The following is a 17,538-nucleotide window of genomic DNA, read 5'->3' as shown; positions in this document are numbered from 1 at the left end:
CGCTACGAAGGAAATTGTTGAAGTGTTAATCAAGGACGTGACGGGTACGTGTGACGGGAATTCTCCAGTTTCGGGATGGACGGTGCAGATTGATTCACAGCTTGGCAAATGCCGGGTTGGAGCATCGTGGGTGTGCGGGGTGTTTGTATTGTATGTCCTGCGTTCGCCTGGATTTACATGCAAGGAAAGAACGATATTCTCAGGGGATTAAGGTCATCGGTCTACTTGCAGGCTGTTAAAACCCTTTTATTTTCTGTTTGCTGCAGGGTGGTGGCTGGTAGAAAATGCAGACAAGCAGATTGCTTGGTTCCCAGCCTCCTACCTGGAGGAGATCGACATCCACAGGGACATCCAGAACGCCCTGAGCTCCAACGAGGAGGGTAAGTCTGTGTCTGATTCCTGGGACACCACGTTCCTCCTTCAAAATTATGAGTTCTGCGAAAAACCCACCACTTCAACCACTGCTTGGATCTCTGGGACTGTGATTCTTCTGATCACCTGTGCAAATCATTCCAGGGACACCAGCTCTACATCTCTCGCTCGTTCCTGCTCTGTCACAGGGATGGGGATGTTTTCTCTGCAAAGCAAACCCAACTTCCCTCTCTCTGCAGGCAGCCTGTTCTTCGTTGTGCGGGCCTATGAGGCTCAGAAGGCAGATGAGCTCTCGCTGAACAACGGCGTTGTGGTGGAGGTGGTCAGGAAATCCGACAACGGCTGGTGGCTGATCCGGTAAGGATTTTCTGAAGCTCTCACTCCTGAGGGAGCCAGTTATGAGCTGCAGGTGCTTCTTGCCCACTCTCCCCAGGCAGGGTGTAGAGGAGCCCCCTGAGCTGACTGTCATTGGCCAGAGTGGTTCCTCATTCCTCCTGCCCCCTGCACTGCCCGGGCCGAGACCTCACCAGCTTCCCTGGGTGCTCAGAGCTCTTTTCAGTCTTGCTTTTCATCCTTTCTCCTCAGCTACAACAGCTGTACCGGGTACCTGCCCTCCATGTGCCTCCAGCCCTACAAGAATCCCCACCACAAGCTCCAGAGCATCATGAACTCCGGGCTCAACATCTCCACCCCCAACCTCTGCTCCTGCCCGATGGCTCCGTCGCCCACAGGACAGCACAGGGTCCAGGTTTGCTCTTCCGCTGAGCAGACCAAGGATGGGAACTCTCTGAGGAGCAGATCAAGGTCTCTGCCCAGGGTCAGCTCCACCCCAGACCTGGAGTTGGACAGCTCATCCCTCAGCTCGGGGAGCAGCAGCGAGCAGGACGGCCGTCTGGGCTGGAAACCTGATTTGTCCCGATCTCTGCCTGAGGTGGAGCAGGGCAGGAGCTCTCCCCGGGGCCACGACTCAGCCACGCACAGCAGCAAGTCCCCACGCCTCACCCACGAGGACAGGAAGGACTCCGGCTTTGTGGAGTCATCCACAGTGGATCTCAGCTGCTCCCCCCCTGACCCCGACTTGGCCGCTTGTGTCCCCAAGGTGCCTGCGCGTCCCTCGGCCCAGGAGATCCTCCAGAAGTGCAGTACCATCACCAAGCGAGCCGTGCAGCAGTCATCCTCCCGACCGGCCCTCCAGGCTCTGCTCCCTCTGCCCAATGTCCACTAGTGTCCCCAGGGGGACAAGGACCCAGCCCTGGGCCAGCACTGTGACTGAGCACTGGGCACCCTCCTCACCAATGTCTGTGGGCAGCGTCAGGGCTTGGGACTGTCACCTTCCAGGGACACACGTGCAAACATCACTTCCCTGGGGAACAGTAACTCGAGCAGTGGCTTCCCCAGGGATGCTGGGGGGCAGGAGGGGCTCTACTGGAGCTCAGCGGAGGGTTTAGTGGTTGAACTGGGGTGTGCCTCTGAGGGGAGTCGCAGCAGCTGCGGGTCTGGCAGCTCTCGTGTCGTCTCGAGGTGACGCGGGATTCAGCTCGTACTCCCTCAGGCGGGTTTTTCCCCTGCAATGTGATATGTGGACATTTCCTAGTAGTTCTTGCGTTACTCCCGAGTGCTGCGGAGGGAAACCCGGACCCCGGAAGGGACAGAATCATCCAGGAAACCCAGAGCTGTGGTTACTGCTGTGGGATGATGCACCTGTGTGAATGTCATTTATCTAAACCACCTATTTTATACATTTTAAAACATTATTTGATTTTTGTTGTTTGGGGTTTTGGTTGGATTTTTTTTTAAAGGTTAGTGGAGAGCTGGACAGATACATGAATTGGTGGGACCTGCTGAATGGCTGTGAGAACAAAAATAAACCCTGTTAGCCAGGAGTTTCACCTTCGACTGTTCCCTCCAGAAACACTGTGGTTGTAGGACGGGTTGTCTCCCAGCTGGGTAAGGGGGACAGAGCTCATTTTTACGAAGAAAACATTCTCCTTTCCAGGGGTGTGATAGTTACTGAAACTGAGGGCAATTCTCATCCTAAACTTGTTTGCTAGAACTGAATTAGAAAATTAGTTATAGCAAAAGTCAACTTTTATACAGATTGCTACCTTTAGTTTTAATTATTCTCCCAGGTATCTATTAATTTTTTTTGAAACAAGCAATTTAACCAACTTGTGACATTTTTACGTTGTTCTAAGTTTTATACGTTTTTGTCTCTGAAATAAAACACATGTAAATACCTACAAAGGCTGCTTGATTTTTATACTTTAAAGATTTGCTAGCTGCGGAATTGAAACTGTGCTTATCTCCCTGCCAGGCACTAACAGGTGAGAGATCTGCCTTGGCATGGGCTGCTTTTGGCCCAAACAAAGACAAAACTCAGTGCCTGAACACTGATGAGCACACACGGCTTAGGCTGGGCTTTGGGATGTGATACGGCATTCCCAGTCGTGTCTCCCAACTCTGTAAAGCTTTTAAATCCCCAGTAAAGACCAACTGCTTGTTTAGAGCCAGGTTCTGCCTTTTCTCCAAACTAAGCGCGGTTTAAATGTCTGGGCCTCAAAATGCAGAGTATGAAAATACAAAGGGAAACCCCAGCTTGGCCAGAGGAATGATGCTTCCTCTCATTAATCCCCAAGGACACTCAATGCTGAACTTGTTTTAGAAATTGAAACTTTAAAATTTTATTATAAAATACAGGAATATTCCAGCTGCCGTACCTGGTAGGGAAGCAGTTCAGAGTGTCCCCTCCGGACAGAGCAGCTGGCGGGAGGGGGGTCACAGCGTCACCTCCTCCTGTGGGGCTGCATCAGCCAGCCTCATGTTTTGCCACATGAAATCGATGAACATGGAGGCCTGGAGCAACCGGCTCAGCCGCTGGAAATGCCGCTCTGCAAGGAGAAATCCAAAGGTTCGCATTGTGGGAGAGACAAGTCAGCAGAGCGGGCTGCAGAAGTCTTTCTTTAGACCAAGGCAAATGGGGAATATTCCCAAGACAGGAGAGCCTGAGTTCCTCCCCACAGTGACTCACCGGTGTACGGCAGCAAGGACTCCACTGCGGGTTTGATGCCTGAGTACTGTAGGAGCTCATCCGGCGCCTCGTGCTTCAGGAGGGTTTCAATGACAGCCTGGGCCTCATGGCAGTTTCGAGAGTTCGTGTTCCATGTCACCAGGAACGATAACACCGCCTCTGGGGAGGAAGGACATTTGTACACGCTGGCCATACTGTGGGCACCGGCATGTGGGACGTCACAGAATCAAGGAATGGTTTGTGTTGAAGGGACCTTCACAGCTGCCCCAGTGCCATGAGCAGGGACATCTTCACCAGCTCAGGTTGCTCAGAGGCCCGTCCAGCCTGGCCTGGGATGTCTCCAGGGATGGTTCATCCACCACCTCTCTGGGCAACCTGGGCCAGGCTCTCACCACCCTCAGGGGCAACCATTTCTTCCTCGTGTCCGGCCTGAATCTCCCCTCTTTTAATTTAAAACCACCACCCCTTTCCCTATCACAACAGGACCTGCAAGGTGCCAAGTCAGGAAACATCTCATCTGTCTTACAGAGTGGTTCAGCTCCTGCACACCATGACTGTGGAACCCAGAGGGGCAGAAAAATTGTGCACAGAACCATTTCTTGAGCTTTCCCAGGGACATCCTGAACAAGGGGGCGGCTTTCCCGGCCTCACCGCTCACACAAAGACACTTGCAGCAGCTCAGAGCAGGTGCTGGTGAGCACCACGTGCGGCACCGTAACAAAGTTGTCCCTGAGCTGCAGTCCTGCTCGAGGCTGGAGGGAGCCCAATGCTAAATGCAGAGTCTAGGGAGACTCTTCTTTTAATTTGAGAAAACCAGCTGCTAACCTGAAAGGTTTTAGCACTTAAACCGTGTTGCAACAAACCTTTCTGATCCTTCCGCAGCCGAACAATGTTCTCTTCCAAGTGCTTTCTCCCATCGGTTTCCTTGAGGATGGCTGCAGAAATAAAGAAACAAATAGTCCCTGTGAGAGTCCATAACATGCACCCATGGGCTGAGAGAGGGAGAACGTTTGCTAATGGGGTGACTTCACTGAGGAAAACAGGAGTCAGACGAGAAAAGGAAAACCAAAGTTTTCAGATAATTAGACTATGTAGCTTTTTTGTTTACATGGAAGGATGTTCTGGAAAGCAGAGAGGACAGAACAATTCCTTCAGAGCACACGAGGGACTCACCTTTGACCACCATCAACACCGTGTGCGGACGATCCAGAGAGATTGCCAGCCCTAGAGCTTTGAGGTACCTTTTCTCATGAAGCAGGTTAGAAAGCTCTTGCTCTCTGGAAAACAAATCAGGGTCATGAGAGTGAGACAAATGATTGGTTGGTGGAAGAAAATGCTGTACAGAAAGTAGTGGATTTGGCAATAATAGTGTGCAGAGGTTTAATGCCAAGAAGTTAGTAAATATGGCTTGCCAGTGAATGCCTCAGCACCTTAATTGTGCAGATAATTTGCCTGGCACGTTCAAGGGTTTCCTGAACCATCCTGTGCTGGCTGAAGCAGGAGAAAGTGAAAGAAGTTTTTGGAGGTTTGACTCTGCGTATCTGAGCAGCACACAAACACGAAACTAATCAACTGTCAAGTTGACAGTAAAGCCAGGCTTTGCAGGAACTAAACTACATAAGAGAGATTACTGTGACTTGACAAGCCCTAAATAGCAACATGATGTCATATTCTGATGAGCTGGGTGGCTCGAGGTGTGGACAGTCTCACTAGACAGAATTTGGTTTTCACAGCTCCTTATTGCACAGGATCAACTTACTTCATTATCTGCTCCTCCTGTTTAGCTTGTGCCTCTTTCTCTTCAATTTCAGTGACATCCTATGAAAAACAGAATTTAACCTTCTCAAATATCTTGCTTTAACACAGATTAATTTTTAGTCATGAAGTGTTTAGGAAACAAATTTCTGCAGCAAGATCTCTAATGTCAAGCAACTTAAGTGTTAAATCCAGAGACTCGCAACTTCGCCCCGAAGCACCTTTACAAGACCCACACTGGGCGGGCTGCTAAAGCTCATTGTATAACATCCACTGGGGAAAGAGAGTAGGGCCAAAAAAACCCCAAGCCCCAAGATAAGCCTTACCAACCCCATTTCAGAGTGCAGAAAATGAGGAGAGCACGTGCCATCCTGGAACAGCCAGGAACAAGCCTCTGGGATGCTGAGCTCCCCAACTGAATTCTGATTTCTAACCCAAAGAGGAACCACAGTCAGACTCCGCCGTACCTTCCACAGCGTGATGCACGAGTCGCTGGATGCTGTCACAACCATATCGTCTTGCTTGTTGGAGTGAAGACCCCAGATTTTATCTTCATGACCATCTAACGTTTTCACACACTCATTTGTTTTAATTGTCCAGAGTTTTAAGAGACCGTCAGAACCGCTTTTGGAAGAGAAAGAAACACAACAAACTTAACCCAGAGACTCACCACATTGATCCAGTCTTGCTCTGCCTCAGCTCAAACATCAGATAAACTTGTTCCATTCCAATACCTTTCAAACAGCAGAACTAACCAAAAATGTCAAAAGAGCTTGGGAATTCTAAAGAGGGAGTTGTCAGCACTACCAGCGTTCCTTTAGGTGATTATTTTTGGGAATTCCTCCTATGCCCTGGTGGTATTTCCAGGTACCAGTACCCATTTAGCACTGGCTGCTTTGCCCTCAAAGGGTGAGATGTACTCTTAGGCTCTGCCTAACTATAGTCTATGTCACCAACCCAACAATGCCACAGCGGTTACTTAGAACCCACAGCGTAACCAGAGAAAAGGAAGATAAATCAGCCCCTGCAGAAAGCTTGGCATAAACTCTTCTTATCAGTCTTTCCAAAACTAAATCACAAGACTCTTCCCCCTTGCTGCTGTTATCAGCTGAGAGATTTCTCTTCTGATCAGTTTTAGTATCTTCCCCTGGACTCCTGGTGTATGCACTCACCTGCTGAGCAGTTGTGCCCCTCGGCTTACAAAAATGATCTTCAGCACAGAGGCGTCATGACCTTCAAAGGTCTGAAAAACAGAAAAGAGTGAGTCTGGGATTTACACATGTGGTTTTCCTTCATGGCCACAGCCGCCAGGCAAAGCCTGCTCTCTTTCAATAGCATGAATGTGCTTTTTCCTTATGATCAACCATGTTTCTCATTGATTAGCCTGGAAAGAGCGCTGTGCAGATGCTCGTGTCTTGGCACTGCCTCACGGCTCACACATCCAAGGTCCTGGAGACCAAGGACCTGGACAGCTCTTCCTTCAGCACAGCCACGTTGCTACATTTTCAGCTGCACTAACCTGCACATAGTTTTTTGAAGCAGTTTTAATCAATCCCCACAACACACAAGGGTTGCCCAGAGCAAGGGGCAGTCAGAGTTCTTGTTACCTTCAGGCAGCTGAAGTCCCGAAGACCCCAAAGCTTCAGAGTCCCATCTGCTGAAGAGGTGGCCAAGACCTGATCCACGGGGGAGAACTGCACGCACCAGATTCCGCGCTTGTGGCCAGTGAAGACGCCCAGCAAAGAGCAATCGGAGCAGGACCACAGCTTGGCCAGCCGGTCCTGCGAGCCGCTGGCAATGAGCTTGTCGTTCGGAGAAACAGCCACGCTGTTGATGTCCTGGAGAGGCCACACAAGTACACAGAGCGCAAAGCAGTTTAAGTGTTTGCTCTCACTGTCAGATAGTAATAAATGTAGAGTACAACACAGGAGTGAAAGATTTAATTACTAAAAATAGGTTCTAATGTCAGGTGGAGCATTACCTTGTTGTGACCCCTCTCAGTCACTTTTGCGTGAAGGGTTTCTGGGCTGGAAATCAAGGCTGCTTTTGCTTTAGAAGTGAGGGATTCCGGGATATTCCAGATCTTGATCGTGCAGTCCTGGCTGCTGGTTACTATGAAGTTTTCTTTCAGTCTGAAAGGAATAAAAATGTCAAGTGTAAGGAAGGAACACAGTGGCTTCTGCTACACAGAACAAAAGGCTTCTCCTCCCCTAGCAGGATCTACACATGCTCAGTCACTCTGCTGGGATGTGGAACAGCACTTTAATGTTTGTTCAAGCTGTCTTCCATCTTACTTAGGCCCCTGGCACAACCTCCAGCAATTTGAGCACTAGCCAAGAGTGCTGCTAGTGCTCCTCATTTACAAACAAAGGGATTCTGCAGCTTTCAAACAGGCATACTGGGCTTGCAGACTGTCAGGTAACATGAAGGAAGGAGAAGAGCTGATGGACAGATGTGCTATTCAAGCAAAAACCTTCACAGTCACACTCCCTTCGCTCCCTGACCCACCTCTTCAGATCACTCAGACTTTATCTTGCAACTTACCCAGCTGCTGTACTTTAAGGCAAATAGGAGTTAGACTAACAAAGAATGCAAACTCTACAATTTAAGGATAGACAGATGTACATCCAAGAAAAGAAATCATCCTTCCTTCAAACTCAAGAGCAGCAGGACAAGCTGGGCCCAAGAATAAGAAACAGCAAAGATCAGGGACTGGCACCCACTGAAACATTCACCCTGAGATCAGCAACACAGCTGTGGCTCATGCAAAGGTAAAACCCTCGTCTGATTTTTATTACCGTGAGCAAGAGACAGCGCCCACACCATGCGCATGGCCCAGTCCTTGGGCAACACAGGTCACCCTTCCATCCTTGTTCATCCGCCAGACTCGAAGGCTTTTGTCCTGTAACGGGAGAGGACAAACTGCTGTGGTTTTTTGATAAGTGATCAGTTCCCTATGCGTTCACCACATCAGTGATCCTCACTGTTCACTTATTTTCAAGCCTGAACCTTTGCCTGCGTTGGCCAGTGCGGGTGAGGGTGGACACGGAACCCTGTGTGCTGGGATTCCAGCGCAGAGGTTTAGTTCTGGGTCTATTGGGGCAGTCGGCACCTTTCTCAACATGTTTTTTGGACACAGCTCCGCAGTCTCACACTAGCGACATCACTGAATTCTAATGCAAGAGCAAGACGCTTGGAGAATGAGAGATGGCCTTTCAGCCTAACAAAATATAACCAACCACGTTTCCCCAAGGACAATATTAAAAAGGGACAGAGGAAGAACCTTATATTTGAGGGATGTAGCAGACAGGAATTCTGTCTGAACACAATCCTTTTCTGGAACACAAGAAAGGAATATGACAACCCTGCCCAAGAAAATCACCAGAAATGAAGAGTTTCATTAAATAAAGTAAACTAACACACCTTAGCACAGCTGACGAACATCAGGCCTTTTCTGAAGACATCCAAAGCAAGAATTGTTTCTAAATAGAAGAAAACAAACAAGCAAACAAAACAGCTGGATGCAAAGTAATACTGAAATCAGACAATAGAAATGTGTGAATTAATAACGAGTCCAGCGCCTACTGACTGGGGGACTGGTTTGGTACACAACACGTCCATGAGGTGACGGGCTGCTCATGGCTCACAAAACTGCATTCAGAGCTCACACTCACATACATCTTCAGCTCCAATTTAATTGATCTCACTGGGAGTGAAAGGGACTGAATGGACAGACCAGAAACAGGAAATTTGTGTTTGCAAAATGAGCACAGTACAATACGTCCTTCCCTCACCCGACTTCAAAACCTGTTGCGATGCCCTTGCAGAGGGAACTTGAGGACTCCAGACTCTAGCTCACCCACCTGTGTGGCCATAGAGGATCTGGCAGTGTGACGTCGCTAGCTCAAACACCTTCAGCTGAGGGCTGTTGGTGGCCACAACGATGTGAGAATCACCCGGCCCCACGAACTTCACATCCAGAACCTCGTCGTTGTACCCTGCGAGCTGAGGACAGCAGAAAATAAAGAGTTTAACGGGGAGAATCAGCTGGTTAGAGTATGGAATGGCATCACGTTCAGAGAGACCACACTACTGTTATCCTTCACATAATACTGCACGTAAAAATCATGTTAGACATAAGCATGGGAGGGATTTCTGGTGATGCCTGCTCTGCTTTCCTTTTCTTGTGTTCGTGTCTGTGCAAGATTCCTCCCAACAACCCCACTAGTGAAACTGGCTTTCTGGTTTGTAACCCAGAACAGCTCAAGGACGGGCAAGAGAGCAGTGCACACCCAGACAAAGCTTCCACCAGCGCCAGACCTGGCCCTCGGCGACGGATAAAGGAAGGTTTTTACCTGCTTCCTGAGCTGGAGAGTCTGAGCATCGTATAAAACAATGTTGTGTTCCACGGACACAGTGACAATCTCATTTCTTGCAGGCACGAACATGCACTGGGTGAGGCTGCGCTCACTCGCCTCCTCCTTTGACTCAAAGGGCATGGGCTGGGTGAACACACAGGCAGCTGTGGCCACTTCCCACACTTTCAGGACACCTGACAAAAACAACAATATAAATTATCTGGTCAGAGTCACTGTTTTAGACAGTAATTGTCCAAAGAATATAAAACAAACCCTGGCTTTGCCTGCTAGAAAAAGCTAAGCAGCTTTAAGCAGGGCTGCAAAGAAATCCAGTCACAGTGGCACAAAAGGCTTCTTTTCAGCCCAAATCAGACTTTTTTGCAGTTTGAAAACACACATAGTTAAAACTCTGCAGCATGTCTGCTCAGTCCTGCTCATCCACTCATGTCAGACAGACCCAGGAGAAGGCTCCAGCACTCAGGAGTTCAGCCCAAACCTTCTGCCACACAAAGTAAACACATCCCAGGAATAACAGCAATGCAGTGTCTAAAGTCTCATCTTTCCTCAGCCTCCAAACCTGGCAGCGACATGCCAGGACACTCACCTTTGCTGCCAGCTGTGACCAAGTGCAACCCTTGTTTCTTCACGCCCAGTTGCGAGAAATCTCCCTTCTCAGGTAACAAGATGGCAGCCTCCACGCTCTGCAAGAGTTGGACAAACACCAGCTGAACGCACGGGACCGGAGCCGCATTTCAGCAGCCAGAGCTGTGCAAGGGCTGCACACCCTCCACGCACACACCCCACAGTCCACTGCCCGGACTGAGCAAGGGAAGATATAACAAGAGAACAAAGCTCTGCCACGACTGTCCTTCCTTCCCTGACAGCGCTGGAGGCAGCAGTGACATGTATTTCCTTAAAATGCCCACGCATGAACACACCAAACAAGGAAAGACAGAAAAGAACTAGCTTTGGACACAGAGTTTTAAGATCTCTGGAAAGTACAAGGGAGAGAAACCTGATTTCACAGTACACAGAAACTGTGACCTGGGGACTGCAAAGGATCTCAAAGAGAGAAATGAAATGTGATTTCACCTCATAGACAGGGATGGTTCGTTTGCTTTCTCTGGTTTTCAGGTCCCACACCATGCAGATTTTATCACGGCCAGAACTGCAAGTTAAAAGAGCAGATTCAGTGCTAAATCCTTCCAACTAGGGCTCTGAGTGGAAATTTGGAAATGTGGGAAAAAGCCCACGTGAAAAAATACCACTAGCCTTCCACCTGACAGCACAGGATATTGCCAGAAACACAAGCACCGAGACCTGCAGTGACTCGTTTGTTTAGTCAAGCAGAGACTGAACACTTGTGACAGCCCTTTCCCTTCCAGAACCTGCCCGGCGCCCACAGAAACACCCAGTCCTGGGCAGGGTGAACAAGAGAGAAAGGCTAAAACTCTGTGAGGTTTTACCTAACGAGCGTGTTTCCATCAGCAAATGCCAGTGAGGTGACAGCGCTGAAGTGACCATCCAGGGCAGCCACACATTTGCTGGATTTCAGGTCCCAGATGCGGATTTTGTAGTCAATCGAGGAGGAGAAGAGTTGCAGACGGGAAATGTCAGGGTGGAACTCAACAAGGCTGGACAGAAAGAAAGGAATTAACTTTCTGGCATGAGCCAAATATTTAAATAAACACAAATTATACACAAAGGGTTTTGGCAGATCAGTTGATGTGAATTTATACTACGACTTTCTTTGTACAAAATTCACAGCTGATCTTTGTCAGTCCCTTATGTTCTTGGAGCGCATCAGTTCGCAAGCACAGATATTCCATTTACATCCCAACAAATGCATTCAAAGTCTTTCCTCTCTGGGATAAAGTCACTCTGAGCCTTCCTCCTTCACTAGACATCTCAAAAATCAGGAAACAGAAGAGCCCAGAACGGGCCTTTACATTTCCTTAACTCAAGACATTTCACATCAATCCCAGCATCACACTAACGCCAGCGAATGACAAATACAACCCGTCCTTACTGAACAACTCCTGAGGATCCTTTCATGTTGTGCGTGCAGTACTGCTTGAGCATATCCCAAATCTTAATGGTGCTGTCACAGCCGCCTGGGAGGAGGGAATAAAACAATGAACCGTGAAGGAGAAAGACACAGGAGGTCCAACATACCAGCAACTGGAAAACTTCATGGGTTGCAAAGGCAGCAGAAAGAAAAATGAATATGGGAACAACCACCCACACAGAGAGAAGCTCATGGAGCAGTTCACAGTTTCAGGGAGCTGACTGCCCAGATGAGACACGTGAAGTACAGTTAAGTTCCAGGTCACACCTGCCCTTCTCCATCTCCAGGAGTCCCAGTTCTGCACCAGGATAAATACGCCACACTGTCCCACAAAGGCCTGATTTTCGTCACCATTTTACTAAGTATATTTTAGATAGAATATTGAAAAGCTCCCTCATTGTCTGTCAGTGTGCCACTTCTATCTAAGCAAAACCTCTTCTGCTTGTGTCTGAATCCAGAAGGTTGCTATCTCAGGCTGCGTTGAGCTAAATTAGTCACATGAAAGGCCACTCGGTGTCACCCCCATTGCATGACACCAAAATGGGGCCGTACCTGTGGCCAACAATGTTGAAGTGGAGTCGAAGGCCATGCTGGCGACTGGCGCCACGTGCACGGCTCTCCACGTGCGAACACACTCATTCTCTCGCCACTTCCACTGCTTCAGCAGCAGCGCTCGGCTCCCTGTCACGAGGATCTGCGCAAGAGCAAGGTGAAGGAAAGTGTAATTAGCTACTAATTGCATCCAGTGCCATACACAAAGCACAGAAATGCTGTTTGCTACGATGTTCTTGAAGCTGAGCCTCTCAGCGTTCCTCTGTCTGACTTGAAGCCAGAAGAGGAGACAAAGGGAAGCGTCTGGGAGGATCCGCAGAGATCTCAGCATCCACTGGCTTCAGAGAGAGGCCTGACAGAGCAGCGCAGAAAAGCACAAAACAAACACGTACCTCATCATCGGGGCTAAGAGCAAACGAGGTGATTTCTTCTTCGTCATCCTGTGAAAATGAAAAGCCTCACAGTTAAACCACCCGTGAAGTGCTCTCAGAGCTCCCTCCTCTAGCAAGGCCAAGGGTGCCTGGCAGCTTCCACCTGCACTCAGGGGCAGCACAAACACTGTCTATCTGCTTTCAAAACCAGCCCTGCCCTCCCCCCCGGTTCTGGCTCCTGGGATCGCTGGTAAAACGCCCCAGGAACCCCCAGCAGGCCGGAGCTCACCTGCTGCAGGCTGCGCTGAGCCCCCGTCTCCACATCGATCACGTTCAGCCGGGTCCCGCAGGGGCAAAGCATGAACTTCCCATCCCGGGTTATCTAGGGACAAAGGGAACGGAAACCGGGAACGTGCCGGGCCCGGGGCTGGTCCCGCTCCCGCCCCTCGCCCTCAGCTCGGCCGTTACCTGGACCCGTCCCCCTGTGTAGAAAGGTTCGATCTTCCTCGACACGGCGTAGCTGGGGGGAGAAGAGACGCGCAGAGCGGCGGTTACACCACAACCGCGGGGCCCCGGCAGCTCCCCCACTCCCGCCCAGCCCGGCCCGGTCCCTCCTCACTTGCTCTTGAAGCGCACGGGGCTGACGGCCGCTGCCGCCTCCATGTCTGGCTCCGCGTGCCGGCCGCTTCCGGCGCTCCCCGGTTGCTACGGGAGAAGGTCGCCACTTCCGGCGCGCGTAAGTGACGTGCCGCCACATTTGGTGTGGGCAGGCGGCCACGCCGCCGCCTCGCCCCCCGCATGGCGGGGCCGGAGCCGCCCGTACCGGACCCGATCCGCACCGCTGCCCAGCGCTCCAAGGCGTTTTCCAGACGACCATTCGCTCCCTCGCCCCAAGGAGGCGATTTCCCAGTGCCATCCACTGCGAAAAGCAGGATTTTCAGGCAGAGGGAACAACAAATAGACAAGTCAGCTTTTGGGTAACTCATCTTTTATTGTACAAAAAAACACATCACTGAATCGTCTATTACAACAAGGCTCGTCGGCACAGGGAGCAGAGGAATCACTCTGTAGGACACGCTGCGGGACCGGCGGCTTCTGCTCAGGAGGACACGGCCCAGCTCCACCTGCCGAGGGAAAAGCAGCTCAGCACCGCGTTACCCAGCGCGCTGGGCCCCGCACCTGCTCGGCACAGGGTTATCGGAACATGGGTTTCACTCCCCACGCATCACCGTGGGCAATAAGCTTAATGTTCCCGATGCTGTTGGCGCAGTTATCTCACCGGGGGCCACAGGAGATCCCGAGTGATTTTCAGCCCGCGCCTGGCGCCCCCAGTCAACACAACCCCACCAAGACGCCACCCTCCACTGCCAGCCCAGACACCAGTCTTTTCAAAACCATGACCAACCGCACTCACCCGCGACTCCCCTCAAACTAAGAGGTCGGGGCATGCGCGCCCCATCATATACACATGCGCAGACCAGCGCATGCGCACGGCGGCCGCCAGGTCTGCCAGCCCCGCACCCTGTATAAGCGAGCAGAACGCGCCGCTCTGCACCGCGGTGTATTCCTCATTCAGCGCGCGGGGCTGGCGCAGCCAGGAGTTGTTCTCGCGAGACTCCACGGCCTATAAATTGCGGGCGGCAAGGAGGCGCGGCCTTCTACCCTGAGGGAACACGTAAGTGTGGCGGGTGTGGTGGTGGGGTGGCCCGTGGTCCATCCGCCCTCATCGGGCTGGGGTGGCCGTATCGGTCATCTCCGGGCCCTGCCGCCGGTTCCTGGGGCAGTGTCCCGGCTAACGCGCCTATCTCTGCTCTAGCAAATGGCGGACGACGCCGGTGCTGCGGGAGGTGCAGGAGCGGCCCGAGGGGGCTTCCGCGGCGGCTTTGGGACCGGGCTGCGGGGCCGCGGGCGCGGCCGCGGGAGGGGCCGAGGAAGAGGCCGTGGAGCTCGTGGAGGCAAGGCCGAAGACAAGGAAGTAAGTGGGTCCTGGGGCTGGAGGGGCCGTGTGGGGCCGATCTTGGTGGTTTGGAGGGGGGAGTCTGTGGTGAGGGGCCGGCCCTGCTGCCTGGCTGAAAGTTAAAGTAAAAAGGAGCCTGTTCCCGTGAGGTGCAGGCAGCTGGTGCTGTTGCTGACCCTTTTCCACGGGTTTCTTTTTTAGTGGATTCCTGTCACCAAGCTTGGTCGCCTGGTCAAGGATATGAAGATCAAGTCTCTTGAGGAGATCTATCTTTTCTCACTTCCTATCAAGGTGAGTTTCTATAACAGTCTAAGTGATGTCTAGCTGAGTCTTAATCTAGACTACAACATGGCCAGCAGTTGCTGTGTTTGCAGTTGAGGGCACTCAGGTTGAGTGTGTTTCTCTTAAAGATGCAACTGATGTTCAGTTGAAGACACAGGACCGATGCAGTCACTGTAGTGCAGTGTGGTGGCTTTTGTGTGTTGCAGTCCCACTGGTGTGGAGATGGCAACACATTGCTCAAGTGTTTCTGTGATAGTTCTGCTTGGTGGAAGAAAAAAAAAAAATCAGCTTGCCATGTTGGGCTGCCTAGCAAGCTAGAATAAGTTTATGCCTGCAAAATTTAACATGTTTAAGTAGCAATTACTTTAAACAGCTTGGTATAGGATAGAATTGTCATAGCTTTACTAGCTGTGTTCAGTTTGTTTAAAAAGTGTGGCCTTATGTGATTGAATGACTGAATCTTGCAGGAGTCAGAGATCATTGATTTCTTTCTGGGGTCCTCTCTGAAAGACGAGGTTTTGAAGATCATGCCTGTGCAGAAGCAGACTCGTGCTGGCCAGCGCACCAGGTTTAAGGTAACCTTGTTTTTCTGTTTTCTCACCTTGAAAACTCTGTGTGTTAACTTTTGTTTCTTGGTATTATATTGATGAATTAATTCAAATACCTTTATTTTTCTCTGTAGTAAATATTTTGGTGTGGAGATGGACTTGTGTAGCTTACAGAGTTTTTGTATTGGCTTTAAAATCCTAAAAATGCATTCAAATATTCCTTGAAACAGCCCTAGCACAAAATTTAAGTCACATTTGTGTGGCCATGTTGGCTTCTGAAGGGCCTTACCTGTCAATAGGGAATGCTGATTGGAAATATATTGGGACTTTGGACCAGTCTGAGGCTGTAGCAGAGATTGGAATCCCAGTTGTTTAACTGGTTTTGACTCAATGAGCTCTAAGGGGAAAAAGGGCTTTTGAACTGTGAGGTGTGACTGTTTGCACCATGGGTTGTCCCAGGAGAGACCCCAAGGAACCGAATTTGGAGTCCTGTGAAGCGCAGCTGCCACTAAACATATTCATTTCAATTCCAGGCTTTTGTTGCCATCGGGGACTATAACGGCCATGTTGGTCTCGGTGTCAAATGCTCCAAAGAAGTTGCCACGGCCATTCGTGGGGCGATTATTCTGGCCAAATTATCCATCGTACCTGTACGACGAGGATATTGGGGGAACAAGATCGGCAAACCCCACACAGTGCCGTGCAAGGTGAGGGTGGCTGCCTAGGCTTGGGACTTGTGCTGTTGTGGCTTATTTGGGAGCTGTGACCCATTGTGTCCATGCAGGTTACCGGCCGGTGCGGCTCTGTCCTGGTGCGGCTGATCCCGGCCCCCCGTGGCACAGGGATTGTGTCTGCCCCTGTCCCCAAGAAGCTGCTGATGATGGCCGGGATTGACGATTGTTACACCTCAGCCAGGGGCTGCACTGCCACCCTTGGCAACTTCGGTAAGATGTATTTTATGTTTTTGTGTTGTGACCTTGCTGTTTATGTTGCCGTTTCTGTCAGTGGCAGGGATGCGACATACCCATTTCTGTAGTGTTTTTTTAAATCTGTGTCAAAGTGAAGCAAAAAACTTTGGCTGATGCCTTTCATAATACAGGTTAGACCTGCTGTATGCGATACTGAAGTTCTGTGAAAGTTAATGACAAGAAGTTGTCCTTTTATACATGCAGTGATACTAAAATCTCCCAATCTGCGCCATTGCACTTGTTTGAAGTAGTGTAATTGTCGTAACTGGAGAGAGAGAGAAACTTGAGTTCTGTGTGTATATTGGAGAGACCCCGCTGTGTCTCCCTGTTCCTCCTGAACCCCACACGTGTGGAGCTGTGCGGGCGGGTCCCAGTGGGTGGGTTTTCATCATCACTGTGACACGTGACCTTTGTGTCCTGTCCCTAGCAAAAGCCACCTTTGATGCCATCTCCAAAACCTACAGTTACCTGACCCCAGATCTCTGGAAAGAGACGGTGTTCACCAAGTCTCCATACCAGGTAAGAGCATGGCTGCGCTTTGCAGCTCACATCTTACTCTTTGCACCCTGTAAAGTTCTGATGCTTTACTCCAGTAATTTGTGGTGTAGTAAGGAGAGAGCAGAACTGCAGGCAAGTAGAATGTGACTTTTCAAAATGCATTTTTGAGTAATAATACTTAAAAATTGCATTTTGTGGGCAAAGGAAATAGGAAGAGAACTTCAAAATATTAAGTAAAGCTAAGCTATATCTGAACCACTGCAGCCTGCATGTACACACTTTGTTGGAAAGGGATGCAGTGCTAAGAAACCCATGATTGTAGCTTAAGAAAATGCTGTTTTTCTTCTATTTTTGCAGGAGTTCACTGATCACCTGGCCAAGACCCACACCAGAGTCTCGGTGCAGAGAACCCAGGCAGCTGCTGTGGCAACAACTTAAGTGGGTTTTGTCCAAGACAATAAAGTGATGAGCGAACAAGAAATAGTGATTGGTTTGATGGGATGGTTAATTGGTTTGACTGGATGCTTAATTGGTTTGATGGCATGGTTAATGCGTTGGGCAGATGGATTGAATCTCTGCTGGGGATTTGAGTAGGTTGGTGTCTATGGGCCAGAGGCTGAACATCTGTGGGATGAAACAGAATTTCACATTGTACTGATACTTGTTAATTGTGTATTAAGTGGGATGTATAACCAGCGCTGAGGATGATATGCTGTCCCATGGAGGGAATTCTCTGCCAGTGCTGGGCTGCACAGGAGGTTTTTTTGGTTTGTGGAGGTGG

At 50.1% G+C, this 17,538-nt stretch overlaps 2 protein-coding genes across 5 annotated transcripts; one reads left to right on the top strand and one right to left on the bottom strand.

Moving 5' to 3' along the window:
• Positions 1 to 3,035: 3,035 nt before the first annotated feature.
• Positions 3,036 to 14,047, bottom strand: TBL3 (transducin beta like 3). 4 transcript variants are annotated; one of them, XM_080354183.1, is made up of 24 exons: positions 13,919 to 14,047; positions 13,533 to 13,628; positions 13,124 to 13,423; positions 12,973 to 13,024; positions 12,794 to 12,886; positions 12,526 to 12,573; positions 12,134 to 12,275; positions 11,543 to 11,627; positions 10,980 to 11,147; positions 10,606 to 10,681; positions 10,118 to 10,214; positions 9,511 to 9,707; positions 9,019 to 9,160; positions 8,579 to 8,637; positions 7,954 to 8,057; positions 7,137 to 7,287; positions 6,763 to 6,993; positions 6,328 to 6,398; positions 5,623 to 5,779; positions 5,160 to 5,218; positions 4,574 to 4,677; positions 4,264 to 4,335; positions 3,401 to 3,559; positions 3,036 to 3,260 (listed from the first exon to the last, which is right to left on the bottom strand). In XM_080354183.1, the coding sequence occupies exons 3-24, from the start codon at positions 13,165 to 13,167 to the stop codon at positions 3,148 to 3,150; spliced, it is 2,424 nt and encodes an 807-aa protein (XP_080210309.1). In that variant the 5' UTR covers positions 13,168 to 13,423; positions 13,533 to 13,628; positions 13,919 to 14,047; the 3' UTR covers positions 3,036 to 3,147. The 4 variants fall into 4 exon arrangements, 3 of the variants coding, with proteins under 3 accessions (XP_080210309.1, XP_080210308.1, XP_080210307.1); XM_080354182.1 differs by lacking the exon at positions 13,919 to 14,047 and adding an exon at positions 13,784 to 13,912; XM_080354181.1 differs by lacking the exon at positions 13,919 to 14,047 and having other exon boundaries at positions 13,533 to 13,906.
• Positions 14,037 to 17,238, top strand: RPS2 (ribosomal protein S2). Its single transcript, XM_080354184.1, has 8 exons — positions 14,037 to 14,179; positions 14,321 to 14,479; positions 14,663 to 14,752; positions 15,211 to 15,318; positions 15,825 to 15,998; positions 16,076 to 16,235; positions 16,687 to 16,778; positions 17,115 to 17,238. Exons 2-8 carry the CDS (start codon positions 14,324 to 14,326, stop codon positions 17,193 to 17,195), a joined length of 861 nt encoding a protein of 286 aa, XP_080210310.1. The 5' UTR covers positions 14,037 to 14,179; positions 14,321 to 14,323; the 3' UTR covers positions 17,196 to 17,238.
• The last annotated feature ends 300 nt before the right edge of the window (positions 17,239 to 17,538 follow it).

The sequence above is a fragment of the Nesoenas mayeri genome (assembly GCF_963082525.1).
Source record: "Nesoenas mayeri genome assembly, chromosome: 15".
In the NCBI taxonomy this organism is placed as follows: Eukaryota; Metazoa; Chordata; class Aves; order Columbiformes; family Columbidae; genus Nesoenas; species Nesoenas mayeri.
This window is presented reverse-complemented; position numbering and strand designations above follow the sequence as displayed.